Here is a 21,637-nt window from a genome sequence, read left to right on the forward strand (position 1 = left end):
AGAGCGACCATTCCATGGAATAACTCAAAAGTTTCTACCAATTATACATTTATATAATCCATGGCAAAAAATAACTATGGCCATTTGACAAACTTTATCGTATAAATTTTAATGTTTTCGTTTTTTTAATGTTGCATTTATGTCTCTCATCTCTAGTGAATTTTAAGAGCACATGTTTTTGTCATAGTTATTTTAATTATCTAATATAAAGATATTGATCAGTCTCGTGCGCACGTGATTTTATCATCAATTGTTATGACAGCGTCAATATCCGTCGTCTGTCGAAATTAGATTTTATTAAAATTATCAATTAAGTAGTAGTTAACCGTCATTTAATGTAATTAAAGGCTAAATGTGATATTTTATAACTTGATAGTAAAATTTTGTAGCGCTACAGCTCAGATTTGACATAAACTTTCACTGACAAGATTCCAATCCATTTTAATAATTTTATTTCCATTTTGATATTTTTGCTTATATCATCAGTTGATAAAATCATCTCCCACTTATATACCATTTGAAACTATCCTTCACGTACATTTTAGAACTATCCCTCTTAACTATCCCAACTATCCCCTATTTTTTCTGCCTTACTTACATCTATTTTTAAATAATTTTGACTATCCCAGATTACATGATCTAAAACAATCCCTTAATTTACGGTACCTACCACGATTTTATTACATATTTTGTACATTTAAAAAGTTTTTCCGTCTGTTGAAATTTGATGTTCTATTAGAAACATTCAAAAATCCATATATTGTTCTGAAGACGTTTTTTCTTTCCTTTTTTCCCTTTCAATTTTATACAGACGTTAATTGCATTAGAAAGTTAATTACAGAATTCAATTTTAAAAGTTACATGAAGAAGAATACGTGACTTTATATGTAGTATCATCCGACCCAGTTGAAATAGTATTTAGTTCGAATGTACTTGACAGAAGCAAGGTTTGACTCCAACATGTCTACTGCAATTATATATCAGTATAATAAATGTTATTTTTGAAACAGATAATTAACATAGGAAAAATAGGACAGCTTGCTTTTAACCAAATTTTACCATACAAGAAAGTCCTGATGTATTCAAACTATTTCTACTTCATTTGAAAATAGTCTGGTGTTCTTGTATTAGATATGTTTTTTCGGCTCCTACTTTCCTCTTATGAGCATATATAACTTATGTACATATTGACTTTACTGCAATACCAGAACGTACGAAATAATCGTGCTGTTTTTAAATCCGAGTTCTATACATTTCAAATTACAGCATGACTTCCGGTCCGCCAGCTTAAACTATGATGTAACGTGTCCGCATTAAAACCTTTTCTTCACCGTACATAATTATAGTTTTTGACTTTGATTTTCTATTTAATCGAAAGCATGCTGATCCGAACATTGATGCAAAAATCACGTGATACTAAAATATTATTGCTGAAAACGTTTATTTTCACTATGATCGCCAGACTTAATTAGAAACAAAACATAACCTTAGATTACTTCCGATGACTGTGCAATAGATGAACTTTCTTCGCGATAAACCACAAAGTGTAAGTGGTGACTGAAAAATGCATTTCAAGTGTGCCTGCATAATCAATTGACGAAATAAGTGGCGAATTTGTCACCATACTCCACGTGAAACCGTTCTCCCGATTGTTTATACGCGGACTGTACTTATTACCATTCTATTTTCTTATTTTTTAATTATAAGGAGATAGCGTATCAGTCAACATGGAAATATTTGAGGAAATTAACATATTTCGTTTCGGTGAACATGTAATATGGAATATTATAATGTAGAGAATGCAGTGATTGAGATTTAAGCCCGTCCAATTTCCACTTGATTAGAAATTCACACCGTTCATTCAGTGACTATTTGGAGCTAGAAAATCGTGTTTTCGGCTCCATCAGAGCGAAATAATAATGGATTAAGATTTTGTTAAAGGTTTGATACCAAACCATTCGAGGTGTGACCAGCCAAAAGAACTTCTTTTTTGCCAATGAATAGGTTTAATTTGTGCACATCCAGGTTTAAGTTTTGATATTTTTAGATTTTTTCCATTCTGTTTTTTTTTCTTTTCAGTGTTAAAGTTTTTTAACTTTAAACTCGGGATATATAAAGACTACATAAAGCTGTTAAATGTCTAGTTATAATTATTCAATCAATTTTCTTATTTACATTAAATTTTATGAATAAGAAAGGGGTGGAAATCCGTTTTAAAATCGTAATATGCGTGTGTTTTTTTTTCTCTCTTCTTTTTCATACTTGCCTCTCTTACATCGAATACTAGTGGTTATATGTTAATAGAAAATTGAAAAAAGAAAATGAACATCGCATTGATACCGCTTTAATAGGTAATAATACAATTGCGGTGAGATAAAACGCGCAAATGATTGAAGTTAAAACTCCCACAATGTGAGTAACAGACATTTATAACCGCTGTTATAAAATGATGGAATAATTAGCTTACGGTGTAGACAGCGCATAGTTTGGGGTGAAAACAAATATATGACTTATCGCAGAAAAATTGAGTGATTTAGCAAAAACTATTTTCATTAATGACTGTAAATGTGTTTACTTCTCGGTACAAATGAATAATTTATATCTGTATTTATAACAGTGTTTCTTCAAGTGCGTTACTTATTGTTTTGATTTTCTTCTAACATCAGAGACAGTGGGATTTAACGACAACAACAATAACAACAACAAAGGGGACACAATACATGTTATATGTGAAGATAGAGGAGACTTCACGACGTGAGAGTTATATTGGTATGCTGATTCATTGTTTAGGTAAAATTGACATGTTTAACTTTTTTACCTTTTCCTCTCGTCTGCTATAAATCGGTTATATCGAGACATTCACAAGTTGTATAAATTTACTTTGCAATTCAAATTTTCCAAATGTCGAAAGAGGTTAGTTTTTGAGAAAAATAAACTTTTTTTGTACCTTAAGCTGTAATTTATATCTTTTTTTTCTTTTTTTTTCTTTTCTTTTTTTGGGAGAAAAAAAAATGACTTTTTTCGCTAAATAATGATCATCTTTGCAGAAAGGAAATTGACTTTTCATCGGCTGATAATTTGTTTAAATATAAGTTATCTATTTGATTAATTACCAATAAATATATATTCTGACACTGACGATGTTATAGAACACCAGTAAGATAACATAAGTAATGTACATATAGTTAAATAATTATCACACAAAATTAATTTAATTCGAAAACAAAATATAAACCAAAATAATCCACAATTACAAATAACAAATTTTTTTTTAATATAATCTCGTGAAATGAAATAGCGTAAAACGTTTGGAATTTTATTTCAGTAAATTTCTACTTTTATCATTAAAATGAAATTAATCGCATACAAAAATAAATTGATAACCTGGCATAAACGATTTTTTTCATTTACCTGTATTTATGTCATTGTTAAACCCGGTTCTATTTGATCTGGCTTAAATCTGCAGTCATTCTATTATAATAGCGTAATTACAAAGTGTTGTCATTTTCAAGTTCCCGTGAATAGAAAATTGTAATTGAATCTTTCTTATCAGCATTTTTATCTGTACATTTTATAATCATATTCTGTTGCTCGTTAACACATATTTTGTAGGGTACGAAATAGTGATGGTGCGATAAGATATTGTCGCGCACTCACCGCGGGTGATTGCTAAAACCGTTTTCAATGGGACTGACCTCGCGTTAACACCATCGACACCATAAAATTATTTTAATATTCGAGAGACGCTCTCCTGGGGTAACCTAATGTACATGTCGATGCTCTTTAAATGTGATCTCTGTATTTTAATATCACATTTTTATTATTAAAAAGTAAAGGACATTATGGAAATATTAAAAAATGTTGACATACCGACAGGTTGAATTATTAAAGATGAAAAAAGGATATATAACAGGTTTGTAACTAATGTGAATCTTTTTTTTTTCAGTTATAGATTAGTTCAACTTCAATATTTCACGATGCATACAGTTTACGTGAAGTTTTACCAGGGACTTCAGACCGAATAGAAACATAAATGTAAAATAATGAACTTTTTGAGGCTATAATTATTTTCTTTCTAGATCTAAGACCAAAGTATGATGTTATTTTTAATAATTAAAAAAATTAGATTGTTTAATTATTAAGAAGATTTCAGCCGGTATTTTAAGGCGTGTATATATTGTCTCGTTAACCTGTCTGGAGACGTCCCTGTCTTGCTTCCCCGTAGATTCACATCATGATCCGTCAACTAAACTAACCTTTGAAGACCCTTGGTACCTTTGCCAAACCCCGAGAGGCAAAGGTTATCCGATCATTTGTAGATATACAACAAAACATTAATGTTAAAGACAAAAATTATCAACCATTTAAATCAATACATACTAATTTTGTTTAAGGGATTGACAAAACTATGTACAAGCTAATTAATACGTATTCATTCTAAATTCCTGTAACAATGGGATTATTTTATAAAGACGGATCGACAGATAACGTCTATTATATATCAAAGCGCCTTGTTAACAAACACGATTTAAATTCCGTCCCTGGTTTTCAATAATCGGTGGTTTTCATTCATAAATTGCACGCTACTTCAAAAGAAAAAAGTTATTTCATGACCCCAGTTATGTTGATTTATTGTTGTCTGGCCTGTTTAGACCAAGTATTTCTTTGACAATATCGAACTAATTCAGTTTTATCTTTCATTTCACGATATATACCCACTCATGATTCTCTAATATTTTCTTAAATGGTGTATTCAGATGTTATAGGTAAGATTTAAACTGAATGAATTATATTTCTCTTAACCGTTCAAGATTGTTTTTGCTCGTATAATAATCATATAAAATGAACCGTTCATAAAACATATACTATATGTAAATCTAAATGTATTCGTTGACAGGCTGAATGATTTCAATTTTTACCTATCTAACACTTTTACATTATTAACACATACGAGTTGTAAATATATTTGACGTGAAAATTTACCTCACTCAGCGTGACATTTTTCGGTTTATATCTGTGGAACATAGAATAATCTTGTATCTCCGTTCTGCGAACAGTAGGATAAAATATATGAAAGAAAATTATGATCAATTGTAACCGCTACTTGTCACAACCAATCAGATTCAAGCTTTCATCACGCTTCGATATGCTGTTCGCGCGAGAGAAATTCAATCAATCACAGTACTCCTAACATTGTGCAGGGATAGAGTGAAAGTTTTAGTAAAGATTCTGTTAAGTTAATATAGTTTTCTGTAAAAATCATTTTGCAACATACCAGAAAACGGAATCTACGTTGGACTCTAAATATTGCTAACAGGCGTTGTGTCAATTAAGTGAATAAGGCTTATAAAGTAAAAAAAAAAATAAGAAGAGAGAATATGCTTCAATCTAATAAACACATGTTTCGTTACATTTGCGGTTATTCGGGTTCTACTGTATAATACGGTTGAAAATGATTTCTAAATATTTTTATTTTCAGAATCATTATTTGTGAAGAGTGCTTAGTGAAAGTGAAATAATTTGGATTGAGTTGTTGCTGCGAATAAGAAAAAAGAGTTCATACAAACGAAACTTCAACAGAAAATACACTGTAGACACTACGGGATTTTTTTTTTGCGATTTTTTTGGTCGCAAAACGCTTAATATACTGACTGTGTTTAAATAGAACGAGATAAGAGGGGATCTCAAAATAAAGTTAAAATAAAAAAAAAAGTGAAAAGTGAATCTTTGTGGATTTAAAAGTGATATGCTATAATGGCGAGAGTGAATTATTGGTGGAATTTATTTACAAAATTGACTATATTTTGGATACATGCTCGAACTGTCGGTGCGTTCAATGAAATATGGTGGTAAGTAGATTAACAATAGATAGATAAATTGAATCATCAGATTTTATGTAAAACACTTATCTATAGCTTAAGTACTGCTTTACAGAAAGAATGTCAATATTTTTGCTTTTGTAAAAGTACCTCTTTCATTTAGTATGAACACGTTTTCAATAATTATTCTATTTAACAATACACGACATATTATTCTATGATTTTAACATTCCCGATTTTTTAAACATTTAAACATGGTTTTGATTTTTTGACACCTATTGTTTACGAGAATTTTTATTAAATATTCCTGTATACTGGTCAATGATTGAAACAGCGGGTCATGTTTGAACGATCATTTTAATGTTTGACAATGTACCTAGTACGGATAGAAAAGCCGATTATTTATTTATACACAAAAGTTATCATTAATATGACTGTCATTAAGTTAATTTAATTTGGATACAATATTTATCTCAAGTGTACCTTGCATTGTAGCAGAACCATTTTTTGCATTCTTTAAGAGAGAAAATTACAAAACAATCTGTTATGAAAACAGTTATTTATACAAACATTGCTGGCTCTAGTACTTTACCCTTAACCAATTCATATGCCAGTATGACCGTTTTCATTAGAACTCACACATCACATGGGGGACATATTAAACTTTCTGGAAAAAAAAACAATGCAGGTAAATCAGTGAAACTAGATATTTAATATGTATAGTTTACAAGTTATATAAGAATTAGCAGGTGAGAGTTTATGTTGAAATATACTCTTAAACAATGAAGTTTTAGTGGTAATAATAGTTGACATTTACTGTTAAAAGATATTTGTTAATTGCTCCTATTTATAATAAATGATGATAACAAATGCGATGAAGCCATCGCAATAATTGAGAAAGATGAATGCATTTAAAAGCAGCATAATTGTAACAAACTTTAAAGCATTTTTTCTGGAAGAACATTGTAGATGCCTAATGTCTGGTAACATGTATGGTTAGAGATCACACATTGCAATAGTATTATCAGTGATTTTAAATTAAAGTCACACAATATGAAATGTTTTTATGTTAAACTTAACAGAAAACAGAAAAGTGTATGTTACTGAATTTATTAACTGATGTTATATTGTTATAGATGTACCTTTTTTTATTCATAGAATATTTAGAACTATAAATAAGTGAGTTTTGAACCTTATATCAATTAGGTACAATAGCTTGTTCATTTTTTCACCACTTTTAAATAATGTTGATTTTTCTCAACATTTGATTTAGTGTACTTTTCTAAAATAATGTAAACATAAAATAATCTAGAGTTTGACATTAAGAAACAAAAGGACCATTTTAATTAATCCATAACAACAATTTTCAATTAAATCGAGTGATATATGATAAATGCAAGTGGCATCCTTAAACAACTATAGTAAACACTTCAACTCTTAAACATCAATTACAAACACTTTAAATATCTACACAAACACTTTGAAAACAAGTGCCCTCTTTAACCACCAACTCATCTCTCTCGTTGTTTTCTCTGCCTGTATTTTATATCTGAAATTTTAAAACATACTCCCTTTGAAAAATGCGTTGATAAAACAATGCCAAACATGTTCAGGTTTTTCTGACGTTCAAATTATTAACTGATATGAAGTATTTCTGCTTCCCTGCTCAAAACATACCATCTTCCATTCTAGCCCCTGCATTAAAACAACGGAGAAAAGACAATTTACGAGTGTGTACCATACCCCGTATATCAGATAGCCTCGTTATTATAGCCTATTACATCAATCAATATTTTGTTAGTATCAATTTTCACTGTAACTCTGTTACATAGTCCGCAAGTTCTTCTTTTAGTTCCATTTAATTAAATATTGATGCTTATTTATCATCCAATCGGCCCTAGACTTCTAGCAAGGCTCACTTGCCACATTATACAATTTCCAAGAATCAGTGGCGCGTGCGCGTTTCTGCAGCGCTAAAAACTGTTCTCTCGTTATTTACGGAAATGTCTTGATCATGTTCCGTATAAAGAAGGTAGGGGGTACAACGTGAAATAATGAGGCTGATTTTTTTTCTAATCTGAAATATAATTTTTATGTCAGGTTTTGTCATTATTAACACAACACCCGGGGTATATCACTTTCTAATCACCAGGGACGCGTCAGTTTCTATTGGAACATGAAATACTGGAACTGCTGAAACTCACATCTCGTTATTCTAAACCTTACAGCTGACATCACGTCACTAGAAATATTTCTAACACTGCAAAACATGCATATTCTTTGTTTTCATAATCTCGTCTTAGAAAAAAAAACTTACTCGATTTAATTAGAGTTCTGAAGTTAGTCATGAAATATTGATGTCAAGGTTTAGTATGCTTTTAGACTGTATTTAATTTTGATGTTGCCTTTGTATTTAATAATAATACGCATGTAAATTTCTTTTTACAGTTTTATGTCCCAAATCATCCTGATATAAACTTCAAACTTAGATATGAATATTGATTTCATAATTGCTACCAAATTTCTTTTTCGCATGTTTTAGAAATGTTAAAATGTACTTTTTAATTTCTACCAAACATTTACATATAAAGCAATTTTTTAACCTTTATACTTGTACAGAAGCACACTTTATGTCAGAGTTGTATTTCAACAACCAAATAAATTGATTTGAAAGTAATACTTATAATATAAAAAATATAGAGGTGTTTGCACTATATGCCCTATACCAGGCGTCATGATTGATATGTTATCTGTATTCTCACTAAAAACTTAGTCAGTTTTATGTACTTCATACCTTTTATGTTTAGAAAACAATGAGAGTCCACAATTACATCAACACTTTTTAAAGAAAATATAAACCACTCAAAAAATACCAAGGGGGTGATAGTTTAAGATGAACAAGCAAAATGGTCATAGAGTTACTCATGAAGGATGAATGAAAACAAAGGTTGTGATTTAACTATGATACACTAGATAATTTAAATTTATTCAGATTTACATGACACAATAAAAATGTTAATAAGACGAGATAGGGCTGACATTCCTGTCAACATATTATTACAACAATCAAGCGTCCCAGTCACTATGATTGTTACACCGATACTTTCACAATCAACATATTTATAAGTGCGTCCTTTTCTTATATAACTGTCTTGTGCTTTCATACTTGGCCGTAATAAACCTTCAAATATGTATAAATAAATTTTAGTAAGTATGTTTTCTATCTCTGAAATAACCAGTGTTAATTCTTTGTTTGACCGGTATAAAATAAAAACGCTTTTGGTCATATGTTTCCGACCTGACAAAATTCGCATCATAATGACCTAGAAGACACGAGATGGTGTAAGATGCCTGCTGTGTTATTATCATCGTCAAATAGTTTTGTCTAATATACCATATAAAAATATTTCCTTATATACCATACACGGACACGCGCAGACAGTAAGCTTGTATGTGTGTGGTCACTTAGTTGATTTAGGCAGCAAAAATCCAACAATTCTGCTCAATAAAGAAAGGTTTTCATAAAAAATATTTGACATATTTTAGAAACTCCCAGTAAACATGTAACGGTTTCTGTAATCCATAAAAATAATCTTTAACGATGGGTTTTAAATCATATATTATATCAGCGTAAGCTAGCCAAATCAAATTCTACCGATATTAATATTTTTTTCATTAAAAATAACAAATTCATTCCAAATGTGACAAAAGTAAATGTTTCTGAAAATATATCATTTAAGAGTTACTTTTCACTATGTATGTATAATGTAAATATTAATGTGTATATTATACATCAGTATACTACCCTAAGTAAATTAACACAAGTCATTAAAAATTCACGCTTATTTATATAACTTGTAACATTATATCCACATCAAACCTTCTTTTGATTAAATCTGTCTTAAAGTCTGTTTACATTTCATACAAATCATAAATACAAATAGACAAAATTGATATCTCATTTAAGTACACGTTTTTATAAATATATAAAAAGTATCATTTTTTGTGTATTTTTTCTCCCACGAACTGAAAAACAAACACTTGAATGAAAATAAGAAATCTATATCAGAGAGTCGATGAACTAGCTTGACGTTTATAATCAAACTATCTATTTCAAACGATATGTTTTATTTTCATGGTCTGCTCTTATATTCTAGCTCACACTTCATTACACTTGTCCCCTAACATCAATACGCTCATGTTTCAACTATTGCCATGTTTGTAACTGTAAGCGGAGCTATCTCGCAATATAAACCTCGCTGTTAAACACCCGGGCATTGACAACTATCTGTCAGCGTATTTGCAATATATTTTGCCTTCTGACCTTACCAAATACATGATCAGTTAAATCATTAAGCGAATCAGCTAGGCATATTTGAACAACTCCGTCTAATTGAAACTCGGCTGACAGATATTCCTTGTGATATAAATGTAAATGATAAATGCATAACTCTACTTGTCCTTTTGTATTGAATGAAAAGAAACATTATTGCAATTTGTTTTGCCATCTACAGATTTAGAAAATAACGCTAGAAAGTTGACGAAAACTTTTTTTGAACACATGCAGTATTTCTTTCTTTTTTGTTGAAATTCAATGTTCGTTCGTAAAAATTCGAGAATTTGTACTGCTGAGAAGCAAACCATTTTATTAAGTATGAAGTGATGGAAAGAGAGTCCGAAACTAGTCATAGTACGGGCGTTGTAAGGAAATAATAATCGTTAAAATAAATGGAAAAAAGTCTGACGCTAGGTTTTAATTGAACCTTTTTTTACAGACTTTACTGGTGTGCTACCGTTCAAGATCCTACCACTAGCTCAAGCAAAATCATTGGTTCATTGGTTCAAATGGTCAAAGGATTATTCAATTACCATTCAAAGAAGTCTTGAGTATTTGTAATTACAAAAGTGGGGACATAAACAATGAATGTAATGAATAGCCCTCTAGAACAATATATAAATAGCAGAGACAAATAAATATTGGAAATTGCTACATAGTTTCTACAACAATGTATTACAGTCGACTTTCTTAGAGGCTTATGTCGTATATATGTCAATAGAGCCTGGGTTTATGTCTTTAAAATAGAAGACAAAGGTTCGTCAAATTAGCTTTGATTAATTTATTTAAACACAACTTAATAAAACGATTCTCTCACCAATCGACATGGTATTTTTTTTTCAAACAAAGTACAAACATTTAACACATGATTCAAAAGCAAAGACAACTTCATTATGCAAATTTTTCTCAGGAAGTAAAAGCATCTTCAAATGTATTCTTTGCATTTGCTTTAAAAAAAGGTAAATATAAACAATTTTACAAAGTTTTGTTTGTCTTTAGAATCATTTGTAAACACTGCGTCTGCGTTTACAACCGTGGTAAAGAATATCTGACAGAATCAACTTGGAGAAGGTTTGGCCTCGATATTTTGTTTGCGATTAGATAGTTTGATGGTTTAATCATTGTATTAGAAGGATATGATGGTACTAGAACAGTGGAGCACAATGTTTCTGTTTAGGAACTGGGTTAAAACTCTCAGACAGTTTCAATAAAACTTTCAATAATTTCTCTCTCGAGCTAATTTTCGTTTTTTTGTTTCCCACTTAACAATGTTTGAATTCCTCTAGAATATAAGAAAGAAAAGTAAGTGTTTGGGTAATTATTGAAATGGAAAGAGAAGTTGATACTTTCTATATACATATGGAAATTCAGAATACATGTATAAAGTTAGCAGTGGCCCTTTTAAAATAAATCAGCAATGACTTTTTTTAACTTTCAATTTTAAGCAAGTATGAAGAAGATGATGTAATTAATAAAATACATGACAAGATTTTCAGTTAAACTGTTAATAAAGTACAATTTTTAATCACACATTTATGTATTCATTCTAGACCTCTGCCAGATAAATAAAAGTTGAAAAAATATATCAAAATCTAACCATAGCAAGTAGTAGTGCAATAATCTGAGTCAAGTATATTTTATCTTTAATTTTTTCTAAAATTTTCTTACATTTTTTTAAAAGATGTGTCGATTTTTCTTTCAATTTTAGTGTATAAAATATTTAAACATGTATAGATTTTTAGACCAAGACATAAGTAGACTCTTTACATGGTGATAGGGAGGACCTGTCTAGTGTAAACTGCGTGTAAATATCATACAAACTGTCCTGCATTCCATTAAATTAATTCATACAAAAATGCCAAAATTTGAAAACATTCGACAAAAGCAAGCTAATAAGAGGCATTAGAAACACGAACCATTCATAAAGTGTCTAAATAAATCAATCAGAGGGTTCAAGACACGAGAGAAATATCTCTATCCCCAATCTAAACTCGAATTTTTATGAGTTCAAGTGCTAAATGGTATCAGGTTTTTAAATAGAGATATCATTGTGTTGCCTATATCTTTTATAAATCTAAAAACTAATTTATTATCAACCCCAGAATATATTATATATAAAAAAATCCAATTAGAGTAAAGGTTAGTTAGATATCACTGCATGGGGTCAAAAGAGAAAATGAAGTATAGTTTGTAATATATACAACAACTACGTGGTAAATAATTATGTATACGATTGACACAGGTACCGTATTGAAGGTGCACATTACAGAGTAAACAAACAATTTAGTCACAATTAAATATCCTAGCCCCATAATGCACAGGGCAAATATTGGTATTTCTTAAATCGTTAAAAGATGACTTTCAAAATGTCAGTGTCGGATTAATGGGATTTTCGGGTATTATAATGAAAGCCCTCTCGAACATACCTAGTATCCTGGACATTTAGATAGTAGAAATACACCGGCAAAAATTCCTCTGATTAAATAAATAATTCGTAAAAATGTGTGTCACTGTGTTCTTGTGACATTTCAAATCTTCAAGATGTCATGCCAGTCATGTATTGATTTTTAATTCAACTACGTAAAAGTTGAAAAGTTGACGATGGTTAAAATCCGCTAAATTTGAAATATGACAAAAACTATGAAAAAAGCTGATTTGCCCTGATCTTCCACTAGATTAGGGTATTTACGATATCGATACAAGGTCTGTTCTACAGATAATCGGCAGACAGTGTTAAAATATTTGATCATTTTTTTATATATATTTATTGTACGCTTAACATTAGACAGACCAAAATCTATCAATTTAATCAGATAAACTATCAAAAAATATTTGATGAAATAAGGATGTTGCCCTTATAATTGAAATAAACCTGTTCACGCATTCACTTTAAAGTAACATAACACATTTATACTAAAATACTCGCATATAATCGGGAAACAAAATCTTACAATTTTATGTGCTAATTTCCTCATGAAAAGAAAACAAAATCGACTTTTTAACTAAGAAATATCTAAGTGTTCTATGGCATTTATACATGTTCCCGGATCTGTTCCGTTTTCTTTGAACGTGAATATAATATAAAGGCTGCCGGTGCAAGGGGTGTGGACGGTAGCTTGCAATTACCACTACTGTCCATGAACAGGCTCAATAAAACCGAGCCTGCAATATTTTCAATTTTTCAGTGTTGGACTTTCTTTACGGATTCTGTAAAGTAAAAATATAAAACGATGTACATGTATCATGTTCTACAATATTTATATGTCAGCAATCTTGCTCATTACAAGATGTAAACACACATAAAAAGAAATGTTTAACGTTACATAAATTTTCAGTAGAATTGTCATTTTGTAAGATAATTCGTGCACCAAACATGTGATTTTCACATTCCAAAGTTTTCAAATAAATTGTGTAATAAAGGTTTATTATGGGTACATTAACGCTGTATCTATCCTTTTGTATTTATCAGGTTTGTCGCATCGCGAGTTTTATGAGCCTCGAAAAATGTATTAACACTTGTACATGTATGTTTTTCAGTTCAAAATTGTCTGTTTTAAACGAAACGTTTCGGTTTTTAAGTTCATAAAAAATATAATAATTCACAATGACTTGGTTGATTTTAGTGAATTAAAAATTCCTGTCAGTTTTCACCAGTTTCAACTCCTGTTTACAGATTTCAACTTGAATGAAGCCCAAAAGGGTTTAACAAAAGTAGGTTTTATAAGATTTACATGTGATATATTAAAGTTACACCTAATAGGAAAGAAAATCCTACACATTACGACAATAAGAATAATCGGAAGATATAAATTAAAAGAATAAATAGAATAAATTTCACACTTTGCTCTCGATGGACGTTCCTTTGTCCATATTTTAACCTTTGCTCAGTTTGTAAAATGGATTTGTCCTGCATTGTCCTGCATTGTATTCTGCACAATGCATATTTATCTAAATACAAAAGTTGAGCTACCAACTGTGTAAATCCTAGTCATATTACACGGATGTATATACAAGCCTGGTTCTAAACTGTTGACAAAGGCAAATCACTTTCAGTTCCTACAAGTTAATGGCTTAGGTCCCACAAAGTTGTATTTTACTTGCTGTGTACTGGGTCTCCATCCTTTACCGAATAACAATATATCCACTTGGTTGACTTGGTCTTCTAGAAGTTGTTTGCATTATCTCTTTAATATTTTGTGCATGTTTCGCAAAATGTAAGGAGAAATTAACAAAATTTCAAACAGTGATAGTTAAAGCTGATACAGACACAGTCAAATATTACAAAGACATACATGATAAAATAGATACAAGACATTGTCACCCGGAAATGATTTAAGCGACTCCCCTAAATACAGATCATCAAAATAATGTCAATATTATCTCTAAGTAACAAATAAAGGATATTCAAGACAAAAACTTGCGTATCCTAACAGAGGGTTTTATAACAATATTGAAGGACAACAGTGACAAAAAGTTTAGTACATCACACAATAGTTAGTTTTATATATAATTTAGTCTGCTCAAGTGAATTATAAGGTATTCTCATATAAAGAACATGTGACATTCCAAAAATTGAAAATACAAGTATAATTATCATCATTACAAATACACAAAATACATAAAGACAAATCAGATGAAGTTGATGAAATATTGCATGTTGGCGGCCAACTAGAAAATACCATTCTGTGGAATGTAAAATCCCATCTACAGACCTATATGCAGACTCAAGAACAGATGAAGTCTGAGAGTAAACTTGATTAGAATAGACGAAGTTAGTTTAGTTTCTGTAAATGTATACGATACCCACCAGCAAGTTTGCCAGAAAGTATTTATAAATCCAGACACACAGCAATGGCAATATATGTCTATGAAAAGCACATAAACGCCGGATTGAGCACGGCATCATTGTTCCGCGAGGTCTACTTGATTGGATTTACTGCATTTTGTTCGGTTAGACAGGAGAACTGTTCCAAAATTCATCATGTCAAATGTCTTATTAATTATTTCACAGGTGGTTGGAGGGAAAGTTTCGTAGACTGACACTGTCGAAGAATGTAAAATACGTTTATCATAATAATGTATTGAAGACATGTGGGGAAATATAAATTACTTATATTACTTGGCGGTGTTGGTTTTGCTTCTTTTTCAATTATTCAACCATAGGAACCAGGAATCGTGATATTCCAGATCACTAAAGTATTAGTATTTACATACACACAAGTTATAACAGCTCTTGCTTAAATATTTAATACAGTTTTCTGTAAAATGTAAACAAGAAATTATGCGTAATCTGAATTTAATTTTTTCTTTTATATGGAAAACCTGTAGCCCTCCCTAATCCCCCAATGTCAAAACTAAGTGAAACAAATGGTGGCAAGGAGCTAAGAAAAAATACATCAAACTGGTATTTACGATTGCTATGTAAAAGATTTCCTATGTTTCCAGTTTTGTTTGATTAATTAATTGTATTACTTATATTAATATGAGATTTCTTTGTTTGCAGGAATTTAGGGATGTCGGGACTAGACGCTTTACAAAATCCAAATTTATATATAGTGGGAACCAAAACTATGTGTATTCAACTTAAAGGATTGTCACTTGGACAACAGAAACTATGTGGTATATATAGTGACCATATGCCCAGTATCGGGGGCGGAGCCCAAATGGGCATCAGAGAGTGTCAGTACCAGTTCAGATTCCGGCGGTGGAATTGTACTACTATAAAAGGAGATTCATCCGTTTTTGGTCCAGTTTTACAAATAGGTTTGTATTCATCTTCTAGTTTTTGCTCTGAATTGATATGAAACTAATTATAATATGAGTTTAGGCTAAATACCGCTTAAGCGGTGCCGGGGAGGGGGCGTAAGGGATGTTGCCTCTTCCATAATTTTCTCATGAACAGATTCAATCAAATCGAGTCTGCAATTTTCACCTTTATTGATCATGAGGGATTTCCCTTTCCCTTTTCAAGATTATAAGCACCTGCCGCCATCTGGCACATGTTGCTTTTTGTTTAGAATTGCTCGCAATTTATGATTCTTTATTAAGGCAAGATAATTTTTCAAAAATGATTTTTTTCCAGAAATGTTAATTGTTTTGTAGACAATCAATTTGTTATTTGTTACATTATTATAGCAAGGGAAATCATCTTGTTTCTGTTATCTTCACATATAGCGTTCTAGCAATTTATCTTAACTATAGATATATATCATTGCTTTAACTGTTTCATTACGTTTGTTTCAAACTTTACGTTTTATTCTGATCATAATACAACGTTATGTAAACAATTGCATTTTTAAAACCAGTGAAAAGTTTAGACTTCAAAGCTTGCCAGTAAACACACGTGTTTGTATATATGATGCATATTTCTATGCACATTAATTCCGTGATTGTATATAAAAACAGCAAACTGCAGTTTTAACAAATTTACAACATGTGAAATTCGGCAGTCCTGTCTTATTTTAAGGTAGAGTTACATATGATAGCAACAAGTGAACAGTTGAGTGACTGATATAACCTGTTTTATAGAGATGGTAGCTCATTTACACGACGATTTGTAAAACTGTCAGATATATATCTCCCCCTATCTTTTTACTGTATGACTTTCAAATCCCCCTGTCGATAAGACCACGTTACAACATTTTGGCAGATTTGTTCTCAAAAGCACAGTTAATTTAAAAGTCATTAAAAATCTATTACATGGCATGGTGAATTAGAGCAGTATATTTGCCTTTAATAATTAATCTTGCGACCGAATACCTAAAATAACGTGAAAGAATCCATTAGAATTGTACTTTGGATGCAACTTTAGTATCAAATTTTTCCACACAAAAAAATGTTACCGAAGTTGAAATGGCATATCATAGAGTTCAACATGCACTTGTTGCAATATTTGGTGAGTTTCGATTAGACATACACCAACCGCTATATGTTATTATTATAAATGATTGATTATAATTTGACACTTTGTAGTAAATACTGATTGAAAAAAAACAACGAAAAACCTTTTAATGACATTTCTTTTAACAATTACAAAAAAATATAATCATTAAGATAAATAATAAGACTTTATATAATAATTATTGTTATGACAAACATTTAATGAATTTTAACAATTGAATCGCATGGTGACTTTCGTCGATTCCTGAATAGAAGTTGGCCTGTAATGGGAACCCATGTTTGTCATTGTTCTTGTATTTATGTACAGTTCATCCAGCCGAACATAAACCCATTACTTCCTGAGACCGGAAGTGATTGGCCTTTGTCATCAGTGTAGTGCTAGGCTAGCCAGTAGGTCCGAGCAGTCCGACCAAACTCTGTTATGTCAATAGCTCATTTTTTTTTAATGATCGGAAAATTTATTAAAGTTTGAATGAAATTGTTCAAAATTCAGAAGCAGGAAAGATTTATTACATAACTTCAACAGGTTAACTATTAACTGGTGTTCCTTTAGTTGATCGTTTCTTCTCTCTGCGGGTATTTAACATCGGGTTTTGACACTATCTATTTCCAAAATAAAAAAAAAATATTATCTCACGGACGTCACTGATATGAGAAGTTATTTATTGTTATGACTCACAACGACTTTCAGGAAATGTTATTCCTTTTTTTCTTTTATTGAATCATTATCAGAATGAGTGTTTGTTTTCTTTAAAATAATCCCCACCTTTTTTATACCTCACCTTAAAAATTAAGACAATACGCATTGTTAAGACCAGCACATTCAAGCAATAACACTTGAGCACAGACAATTAGCTTTTGGCTCTGAAACGTTTGTTAAATGACTTGAGGAAGAAACAAATGCTTGGAAATCTTCACAAAGTAACGACTCTCCTTCTCTTTTATCGTCGCTCAATTCCTCCGAATATAACAAGAAACATATGGGATAATACAGAAGGAACCCGTTTCACCCTAATATCAAAACGTTTATTTTTGCCTCTTGTAAGTTTTATTGCAATTTTATATGCCTACCTGATATTACATTAATTACATACAATCACTAGATACAACTCCCTGTAAAAGACAAACATGTGTACTTAACTGTTTGCAATTCTAGAAATTTTCATCATTACTTGCAAAAGAATGCATGCAAATGTTGCTATTAACATTTTCATCTCTCATTTCAAACATTGTGCAATTATTTGCCCTTTGAACAGTTCTCGGCTTGCTAATATTAGTTTTTAAGTACTGGAGTATGAACAAGAGAGTATGATGATAAAATAATTGTAATGTATTCTTAAAGTAATTGTTCTTTCAAGCTATGACTTGCATTTATTCTTTGAAAATTTCCTTCCAGTGAACACAAATACGCTTGCTATTTTATATAAGATGCTCATAAACGCTTGCAATTTACAAGTTTTGTTTAAAAAAAGAGGAAAAAATGACGTCATTTAATTACATTTTTTTATATTTTTTATCGGAAGTGAATGCTTAATTAAGAATCAAAACGTTTTCAAACGAAAGTGATATCTAATGATTTACGCCCTATATGCAATAAATCTCGACTGTGTAAGTGGTGAAAAGGGGTAAAGTCGTAAAAGTGGCGCCTCGAGCAAGGTACGTGAGCATGTTTCACGTCCAACTAATGAAATTTGGACCACTGACACCACTCAAAATTTTATGTAGTTATTAAGAATGAAATGAGCGAGCAGGTTCAAGTGTGTATTAATTGACATTTTAACATTGAAAATCAAGAGAAATATTCACCATACATTACGGCACCACAAAAAATACCAAACGACAAAAACCAGATAGGTATAACATGAAAAAATAGTTCAGGTGTCTAGGTTTATCTAAAATACTTGATGCTCTGCGCAATAATACTCAATCGAGATAAATACTTTCATTATCCACCGTTAATGTCTTACGCTGATTTAAACTGAATTTTATAGTTCTCCGTAGTTTACTTTATCACGGCGTGTAGATTTGACGACTTGTGCCGAAAACCGTTCCCTGCCAATCTCGCGTCATCCCGTTGTCGGCTCGAGAAGTTTGGAGATTTATTCAACTCCCAGGAATTTTATAGCCGAAGCATTGAAGATGAGAACGATAACCCTATCAGTGTAACAACTTAAGGCTCTGCAAATATACTCTTGGTATTTCTGGTATTAATATTTCTTTAAGATGTATACCCTTATGATTGCAAGAAGAAAACGGTGATGTTGATTACATACTATGATAACACTGCACGGCTTCACTATAGTGAAATAAGGCTGCAAACAGGCAGATAAGCGTGCTGCAAGTCTAGTCGTTCTGCTAGACTGATTTGGCAGCTTAACTCTTGTCGAAGACTGATTACTACAGAATTAGACATCTCAAAAAATATTGTAAGACAGATTTACGGTACGATTATTGGTGAAGAAAAAAAAGAAGATATTTCTACACAGAAGTTAACTATCTTATTATTTGAAAGTGAAAAACGGATGTGGGGAACATATTTAAAGATGATTATATTATCACATTTAAAGCATCAGCAATGTGTGGCATAGTCTAAAAGTACCTGCTCAATCTTCGGGCAGTTAAGTATCTTTAGTTCTATTTTAATAAATATTACATGATCTAAAACATCTTGAAGCTTACATGAATTTATATAACAATTAAGCATGGGTCTTAATTAAGCTATTTGTGGTTGTTAAGAAGTCAAGAAAATATTTTTACGACATGTCTGGGCCAGCAGCCTTACCTAAACTTTACTTCTTTTTCAGTGACTACAATGAAATTCCTCCATTAAATGTCAGGTACTAAAAAATGAATCTGATCCCTAACTTCATAAAATAAAAACTTGTAATGATTTAAACCACATTGCAAGAATTATTTTAAGACTGTTTATAAAGAAATTTCTCTTAGAGTTCTCAATGGCGATTCTATATAAAACAGTCATATGAAAGTCTGAGTTTTATTTTTCAGTATCACGGGGTTTAAGGCTCTGTTTTACTTCTTCTGGGTGGTTAGATGAAAAATTCTAAAACGTTTTCTCTGAAATCACAAACACATTTGTTTACCACTCGCAACCTCACAAAACCTTTGCAATACTCTTTATTGATTACTTTGATTAATTAAATATAAATAAGTCAGGTTACACATTTGTACATGTATGTCTGTAAAATTGATATGGTTAAAAATATTTTTTACCATAAAGAAATGGTACCCATGTCCAGTTTTTAAAAACACTTTTTTCTTCAATAAACTTAAAAGTCTTAATACAATTTTTGCGTTTGAATACCTGGAATACTGTAACCTTGGTAATATTAACTCTAATGCTGAATTCGTCACATCAAACATTTGTATCATAACGCTTACCTACAGTTTTAACATTTAACATTTCAAATTATCTCTCATCTTTTGAATTTTCTAATTTGTTTTGTTAAAAATTCTTCTCAAGATTTGAGTAATAACATATTGGCAAGGTTAGAATACTGTGAAAGATGAATCGTGCCGCAATGAAGGTGTTGATACAATGTGTTTAGATCTACAAAATTATTCTTGTTTTGGAATTTAGAAAAGTAAAACATCTGCCCTGAAATTATCGAGACTAGGTGATAACAATTTGATATTTTCATATTTTTATTGCTGAAGATATTATCGTTGATGACAGCATCCAGCATGTTTTGATTTTCATTTTATTAAAAAAAAAAAGATTGAATTTTCTTGGGCGTATTTTCGAATAAATCTGTATCGGTTGGAAGGTACATCGGTAAAATCAGTATAATCATGATAACTTTAATGTTTAATCTGAATGTAACACGGTACCATACAATCACTTGTTTACACCTTACAATATAGATATATATATATATGATATAGAGGGAGGGAAAAAAAGCTGTACAAACATAAGTATTACATTAAAATGTGTGACAGTGATGATTAAAATGTCTGTTTCCGCCTTGATGAGATGAACGTGGTGGGGCAGGCTAAGGTCGACACATGCCAGGGTTGTCAACTAGACACTATAACTGACACCTACAGTGACATCAATAAAGTCTTTACTTATTATAATAAAATCACTTATGTCGCCTTCCTTTTTTTGCATAGTTAAGATGTATATTAATGAGTGAGTAAGAAAAATGTTATTTTTTATCTTTAAAGTATACCAGTGAATAATATATATCTAAGTACTGACGAGTTGAAATTGATGACAGGTGATTTTCATGCAGAATTTAGACCAGGAAGAATAACTAACAAATGTGATATAAGGAACCATTTCTCTCTCACGAAATTCTTATTAAACGCTACATTTAATTTTTTTTAAAGAAGCCATACCGATAATGTAAAATAGTGAGTAAATCAGCTAAAAATTTTACAACGTTGAAAAAAAAACACCCCACAATATATTTGATCAATAGCGTTTTTAGGAAATCCGACAGAACATCGAAAAATATTCCAACTATAATATCATCTGTTATATCAACTGTACTATTTTCAAAGACAGCCTTGTTATTATCATCTTCAGATTATAGCTTTTATCGTTTTCTCTGTTTTCACC

At 30.9% G+C, this 21,637-nt stretch overlaps 1 protein-coding gene across 2 annotated transcripts in view; it reads left to right on the plus strand.

Annotated features, from left to right (window-relative positions):
* Positions 1–2,383: 2,383 nt before the first annotated feature.
* Positions 2,384–21,637, plus strand: part of LOC132748104 (protein Wnt-5a-like) — a 40,958-nt gene continuing 21,704 nt past the window's right edge. Inside the window, exons 1-3 of one of the 2 annotated variants that reach the window (XM_060737655.1) lie at positions 2,384–2,790; positions 5,480–5,849; positions 15,659–15,918. In XM_060737655.1, the coding sequence (XP_060593638.1) occupies positions 5,755–5,849; positions 15,659–15,918 (355 nt within the window). In that variant the 5' untranslated portion in view covers positions 2,384–2,790; positions 5,480–5,754. Of the gene's footprint in view, positions 2,791–5,164; positions 5,850–15,658; positions 15,919–21,637 lie in introns of those variants that run through there. The other variant, XM_060737654.1, reaches the window with a different exon arrangement.

Source organism: Ruditapes philippinarum, unplaced genomic scaffold (assembly GCF_026571515.1).
Source record: "Ruditapes philippinarum isolate M1 unplaced genomic scaffold, ASM2657151v2 ctg2724_1_1_1_1, whole genome shotgun sequence".
Classification (NCBI taxonomy): Eukaryota; Metazoa; Mollusca; class Bivalvia; order Venerida; family Veneridae; genus Ruditapes; species Ruditapes philippinarum.